At 41.0% G+C, this 20,507-nt stretch overlaps 1 protein-coding gene across 22 annotated transcripts in view; it reads right to left on the bottom strand.

Moving 5' to 3' along the window:
- The window catches only part of SORBS2 (sorbin and SH3 domain containing 2), a 355,104-nt gene that overhangs the window by 48,481 nt on the left and 286,116 nt on the right, over positions 1–20,507 (bottom strand). For 10 of the 22 annotated variants that reach the window (XM_045997808.1, XM_045997805.1, XM_045997809.1 and 7 more), the window contains 7 exons: positions 19,998–20,170; positions 15,255–15,321; positions 14,122–14,166; positions 10,885–11,074; positions 8,829–8,943; positions 1,497–1,655; positions 705–788 (listed from right to left, as the gene is read on the bottom strand). In XM_045997808.1, the coding sequence (XP_045853764.1) occupies positions 705–788; positions 1,497–1,655; positions 8,829–8,943; positions 10,885–11,074; positions 14,122–14,166; positions 15,255–15,321; positions 19,998–20,170 (833 nt within the window). Of the gene's footprint in view, positions 1–704; positions 789–1,496; positions 1,656–8,828; positions 8,944–10,884; positions 11,075–14,121; positions 14,167–15,254; positions 15,322–19,221; positions 19,378–19,997; positions 20,171–20,507 lie in introns of those variants that run through there. The other 12 variants (XM_045997827.1, XM_045997814.1, XM_045997819.1 and 9 more) reach the window with 10 other exon arrangements.

Genomic DNA, 20,507 nt, shown 5'->3' with positions numbered 1-20,507 from the left:
AAATCAAGGTCCACAGGATTTCTTTGTTTTTTTCTCTTTCCTCATATCCCTGAGAGTAAATGAGGTATTTTATAGAGGTATTTCTATACTGACAGTATAGTACTGAAGGAGATGGCCAGAGATTTTTGGTGTGTTCAATAAGCTTGGGGTTTTAACTTCTGACTCTACCACTTGCTAGCCTGTACAAAGTACTTGACCTCTCTGGTCTCTGGTTTCTTCTTATTGGAGGGGCCTCCAGAGAACTCACTGAGAGGATGAGCTCAGAACCCAGCACTCGCCAGTACTTGGTAGTTCTTCAGCAAATGGGAGCTATAATAATAGTAATTATTTTCATAAATGTCACCATATTTCTTCTGATTGAACTAGACCCAAATGGACTGTAAACAAATATCTATCTTCCATAAACGTCTAACAATGGCCTGAATATTCTGGGACAGGAACTATCTCAGCGTTATGAATTTGTTTAGATATGATCTTCCTAATGTATGAGGCATGGTAGAGACAAAGCACATAGGAAGGGTCTGAGCAGGGTTAACCATTTGGTACAGAAGCGGATGAGGGCTCAGCCATACCCAATTTGTCTAAACAGAATACATTTGACTTTTGTTTTGTAAATGACACCTATCTCTTCTGGTAATGGTATTTTTCATAAATCAAACAACATTCCCCTAATTTTCTTATATTAATAGTCTAGCCTCACTTACCGGGCGTCCAAACTCCAGTTCTGAAAAGAATTTATACCAGGGCTCATTTTCTAAATCTATGTCATCTGGATTTATGCGATCAGTCTGGAGCAGATGTGAAGGAAAAAGGGAAGGAAAAGGCACACTGAGCTGAGTGAGGGAAACGCCGTGTGGTATGAAAAACACGCACGCGCATTTGCACGCAAACATGCACCAACTCTCATCCAACAAATCTTAGCAGGAGAGAACAAAGGATGTAAAGTAAAATGAGTAAAATTAGGATATGAAGATGAGCTTCAATGGCATCACCTAGGCCCCTAGTCACTTCCTCTGTCCATCTCTGTCTTTTTTGAATTTGCAGAAATATGAAAAACGCTGTGACGGCCAGAAGGAACATGGATAGCATCCCAGAAATAGGGTAACGTTAGCCGATTAAAGTTAAAATAGACTCAACTTAGTCACCAAGTAGCTCATCTGGGTGAGTCACTCCACCGCCCCTGCCCTCATTGATCCCAGCATGTAAGGCTGTGTTCCGCAGACAATTGGCTTGGGTGCAGGTATATGGAGAGCGTGGAGGAGAGCGGGGAGGGAGAAGGTGGGAAGAAAAGTCAGGGGAGGAGTGAAAGGTGCTGGGAGGCTGTTAGGGGTCGACTGGCATGAAGAACCTGGGGGCTAGTTGAGAAAGTAAGGGGCAGCAAGGTGGAGTGGTGGTAAGTAGCTAGGGTCAGGTTGTCCCCTTAGCCTCTGGAAAGCAAGGGCTACCCCTGATTTTCCCGAAGGGCATTAGAAAAGGTAATGAAGGAAGGAGCTCACCAAGGTGGGGGAAAGAGCTGGGGTGCACGGGCTTGGTATGGGGAGGCCAGTCCTGGGTGGAGGGGAGGGACTACCCGTTACTTCTCCGTCTCTTGAAACAGAAAGAGGCTTCCGGCCGGGTTCCTTTGGAACAGGTGTCAGAGTTGTTGGGAGAGGGGGCTGTAAGAAAGAGGGGTGAAGGAAACACTAATGCGTTAGATGGAGATTCTTGATGGAATGAAGAGGACACCAGTTAGCAGGAGGAAATGTTTCAGAAAAGTAAGGTGTCCCTGGAGAGACCCAGCTAACTTAGAGAATGGTCTGGACCCCTGAAAAGTTGTGAAGACAAGGAGTCTCCTAGAAAGTGAGGCATGATGGCATTTTATGAGCTACCACCCCAGGAATCTCCTTCTCCTGTCTACCTTCAGCTGGAGAAATGGATCTGGAGGTGGCTGGGTTTTCATACTACTGTAGCTGGCTAAGTGTGGGGAGAATCCCACTTTGGTTTGGTTGACACCATAATTCAGGGAAAAAGCTAATTTTCATAGTTGACTTGCTCCCCTCCGGTGGTTTCTGAGTATTGTGAAAACTAGGAGTGTTAATATAAACAGCTTGAGAAAATACATACAATTGCTTTAGTAATGAAAAATCCAGACATGGAGCATTTACTTTATCCAACAATATCCTGAATGCTTTTACATAATATACACCTGATCAGACTGATTCATATTATTGACTTAATATTAAATGAAGATGCTTAAAGTACCACATATGAGTTATTACTTCTTTAACCATTATTGCATGACACTAATTAAACATGGTGCAGTAGGACAGTGATATTTTAAGTCAGGAAAATTATATGTATATATCTCAGTTCCCTAACAGCCATTCACCCTGGCCAGGAGAGGACATAATCTTCGTAATACCGAGGGTTTTGAGATAGCAGTCCCTATTCAAACAAAACCCATTATTTTGACATTAGCTTGTCCAAGTGTTTTATTGCCTTTTCGAATTCCCAATCATTTTGTTAATAGGATAGAGTCTGTGTGCAAGAATCAATTATATCCAGAATATTTTTAAAGATGAGCTTTTTATTTCAATATTTTATAATAGGAGATTATAGTGGTAGCTACAGACAGCGATAGGAAAATTTGAGGCATCATAACAAAATAGTGAAAGAGCCTAAGTTATCCAAAATATGTGATGATCATAATGATAAAGACCTTGTAGTAATTCTGGGGGATGTTTATGTGGAATGGTGAGTGATACAAGCTGAATTCGATCATGTGTTTCTACAGTATTTGCAATGATATCGTGAAGCCTGTGTCTGGATGAGCACAGGAAGAAAACATACACATTTACCAAAAACAAAACAAAACAACAATAACAAAAACAACTCACAATGACATTCTGGTATTGAGATTGTTCTTTTCCTTCTTTTAAAATCTTATTTTGCATATACAATGGAATACTATGCAACCATCAAAAGAAATGGAATCTTAAAAAAAAAAAAAAGAAATGGAATCTTGCCTTTTGCAACGACATGGATGGAACTAGAGGGTATTATGCTGAGCGAAATAAGTCAATCAGAGAAAGACAATTATCATATGCTCTCCCTGATATGAAGAATTTGAGAGGCAATGCGGGGGAGTTTGGGGGGTAGGGAAGGAAAAAATGAAACAGGATGGGATCAGGAGGGAGACAAACCATAAAAGATTCTTAATGTCACAAAACAAACTGAGGGTTGCTGGGGGGAGGGGGGTAGGGAGAGGGTGGTGGGGTTATGGACATTGGGGAGGGTGTGTGCTATATGTTGTGTGCTGTGAAGTGTGTAAACCTGGCGATTCACAGACTGTACCCCTGGGGTTAATAATACATTAGTTAATTAAAAAAAATCTTATTTTGGTTTACTATCATAATGTTGTGGGGAATATCCTGTAATTACTATGGTAAATGTTGCAAAAAACTTGATTCAATTTACAATTGATTCAATAGTGCAAAGTACTAATTGAGATTTTGATCTTAGCTAAAATACTGTTTTCCTCCTGTTATCATTTAGATAATGGCTATAGAATATGAATATTTTATGGAGTAGTTCTACTGGAGCTGAATTTTTAGAGTTAATTGACATTAGAGGGAATTTTCTATTTTTTTCTTTTTAAAAAATTTTCAAAGATTTTTGTTTACTTATTACAGAAATCACGCATAAGCTGGGGGGAGGGGCAGAGGGAGCAGACTCACCGCTGAAGTTAGACTCAATCCCAGGACCCTGAGATCATGACCAAGCCAAAGGCAGCCACTGAACGCACTGAGCCACCCAAGCATCCTAACATTGGAAAGAATTTTCTAGTAGTTTTTGTTCTGTCTATGGAGGCCTAGTACTTCTTCCACAAGAAAACGAATCTTTGGTTCTTTCAAATCTCCTTGCTTTTATTATTAAAAACTTAATAATATTACCAATTCTTGATTTCATGATTCTGGTTTCACATTTAGCATTTTGTTTTGCTAAAAGAGAGATAGAAATTTCTCTTAGAGTAAACAGATTTGTTTAAAAAATATTTTGAACAGCAGAGGGCAGCAAATTTACTAAAAAAATAAGTATATTTACCAGTGGTTGCAACTTCACTTTGACTTTCACCTTAAGAAAATACATAACAAACAGATATACGAAATCCTGATGTATAGAAGTATATTTCTATGATAGAATGTGGAAAAGGAAGACTATCTACCATCTTGCACCATAACTTTGAATGACAGTTTTTAATTATGATTTTTTAGGTTAAAAATTTAACGTATAGTCTCAGATTCTAGTGTCATCTAGAATCCGTGCCCACAGAAATGAGAGAGAATGCCCCAAACAATGATCATTGATAATTATCTATAATGTTGGAACTTAATGAGGGGCATACATTTGAGTATAGCTTTTATGGTACAGAGATGCAAGCGGCAGAACCAGAATTTTCTTTTCACTGTGGTTGGCCTATTGAATCCCTTTAGTTATGCAACAATGATATGTATTACGTAGCAATCTAGATCCCTGCTAAGGTACACAGAAACCTCACAAAAGTCAGTGGTAGATAGACATGTAGTCCGCCAACAGACATATATACATACTCAGAATCTCACTAAATCAACACTTTCCATGCAAAACTTGAAAGTTCCTTTGAGTTGTTTGGTACCAATGTGGACACTGGGAAACTTAGGAAGCATGATCATGTGTTACTCTAATTGCTCGTAAAAACAACAACAAAAAGCAGATACACTGTGGCACATTTTTCTAATCTTTTTGTTCTCTTCTTACTTTGGAAAACCTCACAAATCTGTGCTGAAAACAAATGTGTTTCAGTGCAAGAGGAAGCGTTTAAGAAAATCTTAAACTATAAATTGGACAGATTCTTTTTTAAAGACAACCAGGGGTGAGCCTTTCTTAAAGTTTTTATGTTTTCTACAATTTCAAAGCATTTAGTTGTTTCTGAGGTTACAGAAATTCTATTCTTCTTCGTATTCTCATTGTAGGCATATAATTTCTATATGTGGTTCCAAACAAAAAGAAGTGTTCACATAACTTAGTTCTTAAAAATTTATGATCATTAGATTTTAAAGCTTTAATGGTATTCACCACTATGTTTTATATTTATTCTGGTTCCGCAGTAAATGATACACGCATGGTCAGCTGGATTCAAACCACCAGATGGAACTCACCAAATTTTTATATGTTAAGCTTTGACGATCATCATTGATAAGGAAGTGTAAGTTCCCTGCGGGTTTAAATTGCATTTCAGCTCTGCTTTCGATGATTATTTCTTTCTGCTTTTATTAGTATGTGCTGGCTTAGTTACTGTAAAGAAAGGTAATGTCTTCCTATTGTTTTCACTTTACCACATGCAGAGAGATCCTGAATACGTGCTTAATTTGATTTGATTGAATTTAATGTAATTTAATTTTGGCTCACCTATAAATATATCCAATCCAGATGGGATGTAAAATTTTTATTAATATAATCTCAGCAGAGAGTCTGTGTGATTGCTTCACAGACTACATGTGGTTCAAGTCCATTAAAGATAAATTCCTGGTAATTGTGAAGTACTTTTGTAGATCATACATTAGGGCCCTTTAATCAATGTTTTCAAATTTACAGTCAGATGAACATCTACAGCCTTCAAGAAACTGCACTGACCCTTACTTTCCTGCTAAAACCAGAAACACTTATTCCATTGATTCCTAAGGAAGAAGGGGATCCCTTTGGCCAGAGTCTGGGGGAGGACTTTTATTCAAGCGGTATGGTCCCCTCTGCCCACTGTGTATTCCAGGGAATCAGGGGATTAGTGAACCACAGTTACTAATAACCATGTGTCAAGTCCCCTTTGTGTACTTTGATGGACACCCACGTTGCCGTTTGTTGCTAGGAAAGTATAGACTTTACAGATGAGCCACAGAACAGGGATCAACCCTCACCAGTTTTATCCACTAACCGCAAGGGTAAAACCTATATTCATTCATTCAGTTATAGTTCAATGACTATTCACTAAACACCTACCATGTGCCAGGCATTGTGCTGGGTGCTGGGGATACAATGGGTGCACTAGACATGGTCCCTGCCTTCAAGGTGCTTAACATCTAATAAGGGACACAGACAAGTCAACGGGCCGTTAGAATTCAAGGTGTAAGGAGGAAATGCCCATGATTATAGGCACACAGTAAGGGAGTTTTACTTCCCATCCCCATCCCCAGGTGTCAGCCTGGGGAAAAAAAAGACAAGGCCACAGGTGAGATGGGACAGAGAGAGAGCTTTCCTGGCAGAGGAATGGGCTTATATAAAAGTCCAGAAGGCAGGCATTGAAGGCTGTCTGTCTAGCTGGCTTATGGCGAGTTGGCAGGAAGAGACATGAGGCTGGACAGGTCAGCGGGGGCCAGATCACAAGGTGTTTTGGAAATTACATGAAGAAATTTGGGTTTTGCTCTCAGGGTACTTGAGGAGCATTAGGGAGGATAACTGGGTGACTGTCCCTGTCATGCAGGCAATGGACACACTGTGGCCAGCAGAGAGGAGGGGCAGGGGGAGGACTTTGAGAACTTGAGGAGAGCAGGGGGAGGCCAGGGTGACACTTGGAGAGACTAGGCAGATGATGGGGTCATCTAAGAATTCAAAAGAGCAACAGAAAATTAACGAGAGGTTTTGTATAATTTACGAAAACTAAATAGGAAAAGAGCAAAGGAATGCTCACAAACCACCTGGGAGTAAAAAGACAGGAGAGCGCATTCCTTTGAAATCCTCAAGTTTTGTTCATTTGCTACTATACCACAATCATTTAGCAAATCTGCTCTTCATCTCCTACACCTTGTGGGTTAAAGATGCTCCCAAATCCTAAGGAAACCACAGCAGTCTCTGTGATATCACCGTGCAATTAGACTTTTGTCTTTTTTTTTTTTTTTCTGCTTTAGGGAGGCAATGAGAATAAATTCAGGGTGACAAGAAAAAAAGAGGATAGCCTGTTCCTAGAATAAAAAAAGCCAGGCCAAAATGACATAGATGACTAGTCCAGATCTTTTCGCATAGCGCTGGCCCCCTGCAAAATTGTTTAGAAGGAATAAAAATGTTGGTTCTTTCTGTTTCTCCATATGACACCCATTCTCATTTCTTTCCAGGTTTCTTGGTTCCTTCCACTTCTTTTTGCCTGTGGCTGTGGAGCCCTGTCCATACCCAAATCTCCAGCAATGCCATGCTCCCAGAGCTTTCTCTCCTTCTTAGAATACAAGCCTAGCTTTGCATACTCATCGAATGAAAGATTCAGAGCTCCTCAGGGTGGAGACCGTGTCTTGGTCACTACTGTGTCTCAGCACCGAATATGACATCGGGCACATAGTTGGTGCTCAGTAAATGTTATTGAATGACTCAATAATGGAAATATCCTGGTGAGGGAGCTTCTAAAACCCATCCTGTTTCCGGAGACCACAGCTACTAAAGCTTTCAGTACAATCACAGCGTTCTTACACATTGTCAGGAAGATCATCAATGATCATTTTGTTATTTACGTTTAAATCTGAGGCTCATTATTTTGCAGAATTATTTGCTACTTTCAGTTTTTTGCAATGGTAACGTCGTGGTTCACTCAATTCTCAGACTAGAAATTTCAAAGGATAATATGCAATTGTACAAGCCGGTAAACGAGTTCAAAGTTTCCACTAAGCCTTCAAACTAGTGATGTTCCTTTTTTTTTTCTTTCTTTCAGTTTTTCTGGTGAAGTTCTGTTACTCTAAAAGATAACAGTTATTTGAAGAAAGGTAAAGAAGGCTTACATAAACGTTATGTTTGAATTATGTGATTATAAGGTTTTTGAACATGTTTCTCAAGAACATAACCATAAATACAGGGTTTCAAAAATGAAATCAAGGGTGCTGGTGTTGGGTGTGGTAAGGCAAAGGTTTCCAATCCAATTTCAGGGCTGGGCTTGCATTATATGTAATAATATACTTTCTTGGATACTCTTAAAGGAGTGAACAAAGAAAACCTTTTCCTCTTCACTGACAGCACCCAAAATTCTTTTAAGACAATGAGGACTGTAAATTATAAATGGACCTCTAGAAGCAGGTTTTGAGAGAGATGCAAAGGAATTATAGTTTCAAAGAGATCCTGAGGGCACAGTCGAGGAGGGAAAGCAGAGGACTCAGAAAGGGGGACTGGGAAAATAAAAACCAAGAGGGCCAAAGAATAACCCTATTTGTTATATCGCACTTGGAAGAACCAAGTGGTTATTTTCAAGTTAATGTATCTTTTTGTTTGCATGGATGAAATAACTAGGAAAAACCTCTGCCAAGTTAAATAGAATCTTGATCCATTAGTTGGACAATCAGGAAGCTTGAGGCTTGGTAACCTGAGAGAGATTTAATAAGAATCAATTAAAACAACTTGTTTTTTTAAAAGAAAGGCATTTGGGAAATTTCCCCTTAATTCAAAGAAACATTAAGCAACCGATGTGGAAGGGATGGGACTTTGTGGGCCCATTTGAATCAGAGAGACTAATGAATGATTTTTCTCATTAGCGATGTAGACTAGCAATTAAGTATTGCATTTATGAATTTTAAAAAAATTAAGCTCAGGGCTGTGATGAGGCACAGCTATAGTTCCATGAAAATGGGTCCCTTGTTTGGTTGGTAGGGATAATATATTAGAGAGCGTATCTCTATTCTCAGACAAGAGGCACGAATCATGATACAAAATCAACTGGATTTCTAAACACTGCCAAATCCATAAATTACTTTTGCGACAAACATTGCCAAATGATACAAACTTCAAGTCTGCTTGGGAACCCAGAAACCTAGAGAGCTGGCATTCTGTTTAGTGCAAGTGCTTACTGGTCTTTCATGCTGGAGAATGGATGACTTCCCAGGTTCATATTCAAAAATACTCCTTGGCTCAGAACGAAATTTTCTTGTGTCCACTTTTCTATCTGGAGGATCCCAGTCATGCCTAGAAATAAACAACAATTATATAAAAATAATACTGTCTGCTTCAAACAGTACTATAAAACCCCTTGCTGTCTGTTTACAAAGTGAATCTTAGCATAGGTTTTTAAAAAAGTATCTCAGTATAGAAAGTTAATCTGCAAAAAACACTACATGTATATGTTGTTTTATATAAACGATTTAAGGAAAGCCATTCTTTTATTTCATATTATATTTTCCTCTATTTTTTTTTTCATGCACGATCCTGCTGGCTCAGTAACTCACACAGGGTATACAGAAATAATGCAGCCAGTGCTCTCCTTGGAAACCCTGGGGATGGTGTACAAATCACAGCTGTGTATATTCATGTCAGAGTAAATGGCGGTTATGGCCCATTGAGTTATGTGAGTTTAGCTCACCGCTCTGTGACCTGGCATCCTTGATCCAAAGTGACAAGGAGTAATGCACACGCCATGTTTGATCTTATTTATCCTGCAAGTGGCATCACAGTTTGGGAAAAGTACAAAAGTGTCACTTGGGCTACCATCCAGAGAAGCAAGCTGTGTGGCCGGGGAGAGCCTCCTTTGGTGTTACCCTTGAAAAACCGGAGTCAGACAGCCCCCCTCTTGCGTAAGAGACCTTGGAAGCAGCTCTTTTTCCTGAACTAATATCCTTCAAAAGGAGGTCCATGAAGAACTTTGAAAGTAAAGCTTTTCTAGGTAGCTGGGGCGAAAGAAGGCTTCTACTGAAACAATGTATATGGAGGCCAGCTAGAAAATTTTAAGAGATTATCATATTTCTTAATGAGAAATTTATTTCTACTAAGCATAGGACAAATAATACATTTAAATTTGAGTTAATTTTGGTTCTTTTTAAATAGCAGGGATGCCATTTTGTGTCTAGACAATTATTTCTCAAATTTAGGGCATCACACTTATAAACATACAGCTTATCATGAGGAGATTAAAGTGAGGACCTCTTCACACGTGATGTGTCTGTTTCATGGTATCTTGTATCCTCTATACTCATCAGTTACTCTTAATGGTACAGTGGGATAAATATAATATTTATGGGATGAATAGGATAGGTGGATGCTTAATAATTAGTATTAATGTTGAATGATTCTTAGATTGTCATTAATTGCCAGGATCACATGGGCTTTAGTCAGAGCTGAGTTTGAATCCTGGCTTGGACATATGAGCTGTAGGAGCTGAGAAATTTACTTTAATTCTCTAAACCACAGTTTCTTCTCTCTAAAATGGGTTTAAAATAGAACATATTGGGTCATTCTCAGAATTAAATGACATAACAGAGGGAAGGTACTTAGCATAGTGCTCGGCTCACAGTGAGCTCTCAACAAAGGTGACCTATAAGTAGATTAGTCATAATCTTAATAAAAATTACACAGTGAAAGTGTGTTTATAAATTTTTATTTTTGTGTGAATAGTTCCTATAAAAAATTTAGTGGAGCAATGAAAATTAGTATCATCTTGAAAAGCTGGTAGAAATGAGTCACAAATAGACACTAACTACTGCCTTGTTTATTATTTATGACTAACCTTGCCTGCTTTCAAAAAGAGACTGTTGTGAACCAGAGGGGAAACTGTAAATCATTAATAGACCTAACATTTCAAATCTGAGGAAAATGAAAATGAACCCCAGAGTCTCTGACATGCAGTATCAAAGGAAGTAGGTGTCAATTAATTCTATTTATTCGTCTTCTTATATACATTTATTGATCAGAAAGACTGTGCTCATGTTACTTCAAACCTAGGCGATTATGAGATTATGAATCAAGATTCTGTTTGCCACAGTCGCGCCGGAGGAGGTCAACAGGGCGCATGCGCTGACTGAGGTCAGCATCTCGGTAACGTAAGCACCAAGTCTCCTGCTAGAGTCTCCTGCCAGATGGCCTTGCCTTTATACTAAACTGAATATAAGCCACTTTTGGGGGGAAATGCCTTACTTTTCTGTTGAAGATCGATCTCTTGGCCGAAGTGGTGGGACTGGAGGAGGAACGTGTGGGGGAGGGACGGGGGAGGAGGCCTCCTTAAAGACATCAGTGCCGTTGTCCGAGTGACTTTTGGAGAGGGGTCTGTAGGTCTGGGTCTTTGCCGCAGGATGTGACTGAGCGCTGTAGGGTGAGTTGTACAGGCCTATCGTGAAACACAACACGACAAAACAAACAGAAGCAGATAACATTTTAAATGCACATTAAATTACTTACACTCCACAAAATATCCAGTGATCTTACCAACATTGTTATCAGTAAAAATGTCCATGATGCATGCATTGGGGAGTACTTCTTAATCGATTTATGAATATTATTAATTTAAGTATGATTAATATATTAATTTGTTATTGATATATTCTGTACACAATGATTATGGTGAATCTTCAACAATCATTTTGAAATTAGTAGTAATTCAGACTGGTATTAAGAATCAACTTACAGGTGCTCAAAGGCAAATTTTCTCCTGGCTAATATAAACTAATAACATAGATAAGTTTAAAAAATAGTTCCCAGAGCCATTTCCAAATATCTTCTATTACTTTAAAAGTTCTGACTTACATGTGATCTTTGACATGTTAATTGCAATCGAACAAAATATTGAGCAAGTTGTACGTGTGCTGCGTATAAGCCTTAAGCCAGGCTTAAAGATGCAAAAATCCGCTTTAAGCTTGTAGTGGATCTGGGGAGAAGAGGCATGGCTAGAACTGTGAAAATAATTGGGGGACGCTTGGGTGGCTCAGCTGCTTAAACGCCTGCCTTCAGCTCAGAACATGATCCTAAGGTCCAGGGATCGAGTCCCGCATCAGGCTCCTTGCTCAGCGGGGAGCCTACTTCTCCCTGTGCCTGTCACTCCCCCTGCTTGTGCTCACTCTCTCTCTGTTAGAGAAAGAAAGGAAGGAAGGAAGGAAGGAAGGAAGGAAGGAAGGAAGGAAGGAAGGAAGGAAGGAAATAATTGGAAACATGATAAAGGGCAAATGAGGAAAATACATATTAAAAATTAAAGATCTTAGAAGATGGTGGACTGGTCAGGGACGATATTACGGAACCCATGGCACTGTAGTGAGCCCAGGAGGATTGGTTTGGGGGGTGGGGGGAGCAGTGGGCAGCAGAGATGACTTAGGGAAAAAAAAAACCCACAAAAATAGGCAGGAAGGATGAGGCAGAGCACAGTGGGACGCAGGGTTTGTACAGAGCAGAGAGGCTCGTTCCAATTGTTTTGTCTACCCAAGAAACAGCAAAACCTTCTCTAAGCGCTCTGCAAGGTTATGTGTAACTACTGCTCAATTTACTAATTACTAAAGGATACAGAATTTCAGTAGTAAAAATCAGCATAAAAATTCTGAATTTCCTGCCACCTGAATCTTTTGAGTCAGGTCAATTTTCATTCATCAACTTCTCCTGAGGGGCCATACACATTGCAGTGACAAATGAAAAGGCAATGTCTGGGGGTGCCTGGGTGGCTCAGTTGGTTGAGTGTGCAGCTCTTGATTTTGGCTCAGGTCATGACTCAGGGTCATGGGATGGAACCCTCCATTGGGCCTGCCAATGAGTCTGCCCGAGGCTTCTCTCTCTCCCTCTCCCTTTGCCCCTCCTACAGCTGCTTCTCTCTCTCTCTCTCTCTCTTTCTCTCTCTCTCTCTCAAATAAATAAATAAATCTTTAAAAAGAGAGAGAAAAAGAAAGGAAGGAAGGAAGAAAAGACAATGTCTGCACTTACTGTTTTGCCTGGATTCTACAATCAGACTTCAACTTCACAGCTTGTGAAAAACAAAAAGGAGTCACTTCTGTATGCTGAGCCCCAGGTCACCAAATGGACACTTAATTACAGTTTTGGCTTTGCTAGAAATGGAATCTTAAACCAGACAATCAGGAATTGCCTGACCAGCACCAGTGAGCTCACCTGCCATGCCCAAAAGGAAAAGTAATCTTGCAATCACCTTCCCACTTTTTTTTTTTTTTTTTTTTTGGCCTAGTATAGCTTCCTTGTTGGGCTCCCTTCTGCCCTACAAAAGTCTTTCCTTTTGTACAGCTCCCCAGAGCTCCTTTCTCTCTGCTAGATTGGATGCTGCCAGATTCGTGGATCGTTGAATAAAGCCAATAATGTCTAAAATTTACTTGGCCGAATTTTGTTTTGTTTTGTTTTGTTTTTAACAAACTAAACCCAGGAGGTGAGTCCGGAGAAACTGTGACTAGGAATAAAAGTTGAGGGAAACATTTTCCTGGGCTTTCCTGCTGTCACCTGGAAGAGGGAGGACCCAAACCTCAGAGGTCTTGCGGTTTGCTAACCTTGTTCTGCCCGGTTTTTCTTCTCTGTTTGTCCTTGGAGACCAGTCAGCAGAATCCCTAACAGTTAAGGGGCTTGAGTGCTGGCCTTCAGACATCAAGGAGGGGAGAGTCTTGTGCAGTTCTGCAGCTGACAAGGGGACCCCTAGGGGAAGCGAGTTTGCTGCCGTTGAGGGAGAGGAGAGCAGCCCCATCTCAGGAAAGGAAAACCAGGCTTTGCAACAGTCTCCAGCCTGGGGGTGAATGGAGACAGGAGGCCCTGCGTGGGGTCCCCTCATGTGACATTTAGGAGGAAAGGGAAATATTCTGGAGGGGTCCTTCATCTCAGCCCGCAACCGCATCACAGGACACCAATGCACTCAAAGGCAGGGAGAAGCGCCCAGAATTGCGGTGGTGTCATCAGGACTGTTGGCAACTCCGCATCAGGAAAGTGGCCCCGCAGAGTGGGATTTTTAAAAAACCCTTCAATGAATGTTTGCATTTTGGGAGCACAAGCAGGGACAAAGTCACAGAACACTTTGCCGGCCTTGTTTTTTGTGAAGTGGATTTGAACGATCTTACGCAATTGTGATCACGCTCGCTGCTGATAAAAGGAGATCTTTATCTGACTTCGTACCCTAGTGACAGCGTGTTCTTTTACGCTGTCCTTCAGACTTGGGTTAAACATTCCTGAGGCCCAGAATAAAATGACAGTGAGAATGAATGAGAGAAAGCAGTATTAGTTCTCATTTCCATGAGAAAAGATCGATCCTCGGGTCAAGCATGCTTTGAGAAAAGAAAACCAGCCAACCTCTTGAATGTACAAACTGAAAACATGCGGCTCAAACGGGTGAAAAAGTGAGTGTGAGGTGCTTGCAAGCATTGCCGAGCATACAGCATTCATCGTCAGCAAGGAAACCCGTCCTACCTGCATTATATGTATAAGGAGTATTATACATGTCTGTGTCATCATCTAGAAAATGAAACATAAATATTATGGTAATACAGATTCGGTCACCATATCATAACAAGACAGTAGAACTTCAGAGAAACAAACAAACAAAAATTTGGTCCAAAACCAGTGTATTGGGTGCCTGGTGCCTGGGTGGCTCCATCGGTTAAGACTCTGCCTTTGGGGGTGCCCGGGTGGCTCAGTGAGTTAAAGCCTCTGCCTTCGGCTCAGGTCATGGTCTCAGGGTCCTGGGATCCAGCCCTGCATCAGGCTCTCTGCTCAGCAGGGAGCCTGCTTCCCCCTCTCTCTCTGCCTGCCTCTCTGCCTACTTGTGATCTCTCTGTCAAATAAATAAATGAATCTTAAAAAAAAAAAAAAAAAAAGACTCTGCCTTCGGCTCAGGTCATGATCTCAGAGTCCTGGGATGGAGTCCCACATCAGGCTCCCTGCTCAATGAGGAGTCTGCTTCTCCCTCTCTCTCTGCTCCTCCCCCCTGCTTGTGAGCTCTCTCTCTCCCTCATCTCGCAGTCAAATAAATAAGTAAATAAATCTTAAAAAAAAAAGAAAACCAATGTCTTTTGCCTAGTGCATAATGCCATTATAAAAATTTTTCTAATATTGTTTTGTTGCTGACTTCTGAAGTTTGCCCTCGCTTATCTGCTCGCTTATCGGGCAGCCCTCTCCCCAGCATATGAGGTCAATGCCTTTTCCTCCCTTCTTTAGGCAGCTTTCTCTTCCAAATCGCGCACCTCTGCTCACTCTCTCCAAAAGAAGCTGACATGCGCAGACAGAGAGGAACAACGGGTCTGTTTATGCACCCACCGGGCCACACAACTCGCTCCAGATTGTGGACAGGGAAGGAGGGAGCGAGCAGAGCACCAGGCAGCCCTCCAAGGGTCACCTAATGAGAGGCTTCTTGTCAGCTCAGGAGTGAGGCAGGAGCACAGGTGTCTGTGATCAGAGGGTGACAGAAGGAGAAGAGAAGAGAAAGAGGGAGGGCCGTGGTGTTGCTAGGCTGTTAAGAGTCTGTGTGAATGAGAACCCTACAGGAGTAGACATATACCTCCCTCAGCCAGGAGGATCGGACCCGAAAACGGTAACATACATACCTGGCTTGTGCACCATGTGAATTTGCTTAAACATTGTCTTGTACCAGTCCTTTGGTCTGTCAACTGTCTGTAAAAAAGAGAATGTCCAGGAGTTAAAAAACTGATTCCAGATCAACAGTGTTCCTCAATGTTCTTCTTTCTATATGGTATCTTTTCTCACAGCAGATCTCTGTTCTGGGATGAAAAATAAAAGATCTATTTCATGACGGTAGTACCAGTAATGTAACCAGTTATGGCTGCAGTTTGCAAATATGTTACCCTTTGTTTGCGTTGAGGCTGAATTGACACATTATATTCTATGGTTTTAATTTTTTTGCAAATCATACTGTGCCCAGCACTAGATAGTTGGTATTTGCACAAACATATTTATATAAAATTCACGGAATAAAAGTTGTTGTGCTGCAACGGTTTGCTTAACTCCTTTTGGTGATAATTATCATTATCCTTAAAAACCTTTTAGTGAGTGTTCTGTTCAAAACATTATTTTTAGAATTAACTCGGGGATATTTTGACTTCCAAGCTGTATTCTGATCAGCTTAAACTTAGAGAAATAAAAATATGATATAGTCCTGCAGCAAATCTCAAAAAGATGTAGACATTATTTTGAAAAATTTTAAACATGATAATAGAATGTATGCAACATTTGCCTATAGCTAAACTGTAAATTCCTTGAGAGTAGAAGCTCCTTACACAGCCCAGGATTTGGGCATGATAGAAACAGTGGGCTGTAGTGGAAAGAAGAAATGAGTATCGGCTCAACCTAGATTCAAATCTCGCTTCCTTTAATTATTGTTTTATACTTCCTAGCAATATGAATTTGGACCAGTCAGGTAAGCTTTTAGGCCTCAGTTTTGTCCCTTCTAAGATGAGATTATATCTACATCAGGGGGTTGTATGGCAATAGAATGAAGCCGTATGAGATTATATCTACATCAGAGGGTTGTATGGAAATAGAATGAAGCCGCATATACAATAAGACCTAGAATAATGCCTAGAATATAGGCTGCGCTCAAGGAACAGTACGTATTTAAGGATAAAAGAAAGAATGGATCTAGGTTATTGGATGGACTCCTACGTGATTATACACCTGTGAAAGTAGACCTCTACCTTTATAATCATAATTAAAGATTTTTGTTAGCAAAATCTTTATCTCAATATATCCAGACATACTCCAGCAAGAAACTCGATCATTCTGTGTATGGTAATAAAGAAACTGGACTTTTCAAGACAATTCTCTTGGTATAAAATACTCTGTGTTAGGACTGCCACGGAAATATTCTTGTATTTTTTTAGACTGAGCTTTGGTATGGATTTTATATCCTATTTTTTTTCTCAGAAATGTGCTAATTGCATTTTTCATCTGGAAATTGAGGGGGTGCCATACTTACATTCTTTTTCATCTCTAAGAATATATAGTTCTGATAATCACCATAAATATAGACTAACAGAAAGAACTACTTGACTTTGTTAGGAGTCACCCCCTTATTCATTCAAGGCTCTTTTATACAATGGAAAAAGTGCGGACACTGTTGATTGACCTTATATTCGAGTGGCGGGAGCTGGTGGGGGGGGCAGTGACGAAGCAGGCGTCTAGTTATTATTTGTTGGCTTAAATACAGTAGCTGAACCTGTATCTTTAAGGGACATGTTCCTAAAAGATCAACTTCTCTTTCATGAAGCTGTATTTCCTTTAGGTATTCAGCAACAGATAATAAGACATCACTTCGTGGACACACGTTTCCCAGCCATACCTGGACACAAGCAATAGCAACAAAGACATCAAATAAGTAAGTTGTATCACTGTATATGGCAATGTATCTTGACAGACAGGATTTTTTTTTCCTTCGCTTGCTGGAGGGCATGGATCAGGCAGGAGCTCAGTTCTGCCATCTGCTAGCTTTATATGGTGAGCACAGAGATGCCAGGAAGTGCCCAACTGGTTGGCAAAGAATAGGAAACTGGTATAAGGCAATACTAAAACTCTCTGTCCCTTTCTAAAAGAGGCACTCTAAGCATTTGAAGTTTCTTTTATAAATGGCATCATAGACATGTTATGGCTAATGCTGAGATGAAGTAAATGGAAGTCTACTCAAATTTACGGATGCTTACTTTCATATATGTCCTTCAGGGTTATCTTACATGGACAGTTAACTACTAGCAATTCACTATTCGGTTGTTTTCTATAATTTTGGCAGAATACATCTGCATTTTACATTGCTACAGCTTACAAAGTATCAGAGCTCTACATTGATGTATCAGGCAGAGACTTCCAAAAAGGGAAAGGACGCATATTTTCTACAGACGAGTATACAGTGGTTCTATTCTATTTTTGCCCCTCTCTAGCTTTGAAAGGGCTCACACGGTGTTATATTTGAACTAGAAGAAAAGAATCTTGTATTTCACGTAACTAGCCGGCTTTAATTAGACAGCCTCCTGGGACCTGAACCCTAGCGATTTTTGTTGTGGTTAAGAACGGTAGTAAAAGGCTAACACAGACATCCCAGGTCACATGAGAGAGGGCAGACTGGGGAGCTTTCATTCAAATCACTCAAAAGTCCATTTGTTGACTTTTGGCTTTCTAGAGTTTCTAGTTTACTTTACAAAATTCTGTTTCCTTGGTATAGGCTGGTTGTCTAAAATGAGACACTAAAGTGATACACTAAGACAGGACTTCCTTTGGTGGATACACCGAGCAGAATTCCATGTGTAGCAATTTGAGTCTGATCATCATTACTCTCTACACGGATGAGAAAGAAAAAACAACCCTGGAGATTCTTGGCCTGTTGTGGCTCAGAGATGGCCTGACTCAACATTTATAAACACAGCTATACTTGGGGATGTGCTCAGCAAGCCTGAAAAATAGGGACCAAGAATAAGAGTCTTCACAGACCTGCCCCTTCTTTGTAAAGTTTTTAAAAGCATAAATAAGAGCACAGCTGTGCATAAAAATTCTTGTTCCTTATAAGGAACTTCTGGGCTGCTTATATTTTATTTTCTATTTTATAGAACAAAAACTAACATCAAGGTTTATTAGTACATGTATTTAGTACATTTGCTTATTCATATCTAAACATGTTTTTTATTTGCAAGTAGACAGATAATATAGACTTTTAATGCTCCTTGATTTTCACTAACCATCTATGATGTCTGCTTTTTTTTTTTCTTTTGAAAACTAACAAGCAAGTCCTTGCTATGTAAGAAAATTATGTCTTACGGATAAAAAAAAATGGTTCAGCTTTTTGTGTTGTTTCTTATAGATCATTTATCATGTTAAAGACACAACCAGAGATCTCAGACAGAAATCCTTTCAGACAGAAATCTGTAACAACCTAGAACCAGGGAGCTCCTGATATGTGTATCTACTATGACCGGAGGGTCAAGGAAACAAAACCAATGACACCATTCCTGTCAGACACTGGATCCCCCCATTATTTAAAAAAAATTAATTTCAAATTTAACCATTTTGAGTCAGAAATCTTCAATGGCAAACAAATGACAAAACACCATCACCAGAAACATGTAGTCATCACAGTACTGTTAGTGACAATCCCCAAACTTTTTCTGTTACTTAAATATGACAATCATCAGTCTCAACATAGATTGGTCAGACTTTATAATTAGCCATATTCGGCGTTCCTAGAACATAGCAAGTCTACAACCCCAGCAACTGCCCTACAGACTGACTTTCTGGCTTTCGGTTCTAATACAGATGCCTGGACTCATCAATTTTTAACTCTTAGAACGTGTAAGTCCCACAGGAGAGAGGCAATCTTACCACTGCTTTTTTCCTGATCCCTTTCCCATTCTTTTCCTCTATCCACTATTTTCTTTGTCCCCCCCAGGATCTGCATTCCAGGGAAGCAGCTCTTGGCAACCGCCCCCCCCCAACCCGAGCCCCCAGGTATGTGGGTGTTGCAGGCACTTCTATTTAGCCTGCGCCCACTTCTCACACAGCCCCCCAATTCACCTGCAGGGGTGCGGCTGCTCTCATCCTGGCTCCCAGAGTCTTCCTTCCGCGGCTAGCACAAACCTTCTCCGCAAGGAGACTGGTCAGCAAGCCGCCTCAGCCGCTGCTGAGCTTTGCCAGAAGGGGCTGCCCTGACACACTGAGCACTGCTTTGGCAGAGTTTAAAGACTTAAAAAAAAAAAAAAATCCAAACACTTTCACTTATCATCCCCGAGGGCTCGCAGCAGGCGCAGCTGACGAGGGACACTCAGATGTGTATTTTTCTTCACAGTTTTTCCTTTCCATGACATTAACTCCCTTCACTGCAATCATCTCACCTCCCAATGCCCAATTCACAGTTCCCAGTCTCCCGATGGGAACACACAGCCCTTTCAAGAAACAAATCGCTGGTTTATTTGCAATGCACGTGGGAATTCAACGCAGCCAAAGAATTCACATTTTCTCGTTCCTTCTCTTTTCTCTCTATTGCCCTAACACTCCTTGGAAAAAGGTAAAACAAAACAAAACATTTCTTTTTTGGGGTGGGGGGGTTCCCACGATCACAATTTTCAGGATTTTCAATCAAAATGCAAAAACAGATTGTGTGATCAGCTTCGATCCCCGAGATCTTTTTCTCTTTCTCAGCCACACACAGCATACTAGTCATGAGCACTCAGAGGGCCCAGAGGGCCATCCTCATCACGTAAGAGCAGGGGAATGCACCAAGCCGTGGACAATCCATCCTTTGTAGCCTCTGTGCCCAGCCCCGCAACAACGCGCACCCGGGCTTTTCCTACCGTTCTAATGGCTGTGGGGATTCCGGATTCATCCACGGGCCCGATCCCCGGGTAGTGCGGGGCTTTGATGACCGTCACTCTCTTCTCCTCCTCGGAGGACCTGTACAGTGGGATGGAGCTGCCCATGGTGCCGTCCAGGGACTGCGCGTGCTGGGGATACGACTCTGCGGAGTCTGCGGAGACAGTGTGGGGAGACACAGTGTATCGCACGCACAGGGAATCAGGACTTGATGGTGCCTCTTGTGTATTGACGGCAACTGTAACGCAGAATCTGTTGCCATCACTGTCTCTTTGAACCCGTTTCCCTTACATTCGAGCTGTCTGTTGCTAGCCTGCAGGTAGGTACCCCACTCAACTGGAACAACAAGGTCCTCGTCGTTTTCTGATGAAGGGGGAGGGGAAGAATAGCACTTGCTGGAAGACCGTGTGACCGTGGAGCAGCCTTTGTGTTAAGAAGGCACCTGCACGACGTCGTCTTATCCTTCTACTGTGTTGGGGGGAGGGGGTCCG

The sequence above is a fragment of the Meles meles genome, chromosome 2 (assembly GCF_922984935.1).
Source record: "Meles meles chromosome 2, mMelMel3.1 paternal haplotype, whole genome shotgun sequence".
Taxonomy (NCBI): Eukaryota; Metazoa; Chordata; class Mammalia; order Carnivora; family Mustelidae; genus Meles; species Meles meles.
This window is presented reverse-complemented; position numbering and strand designations above follow the sequence as displayed.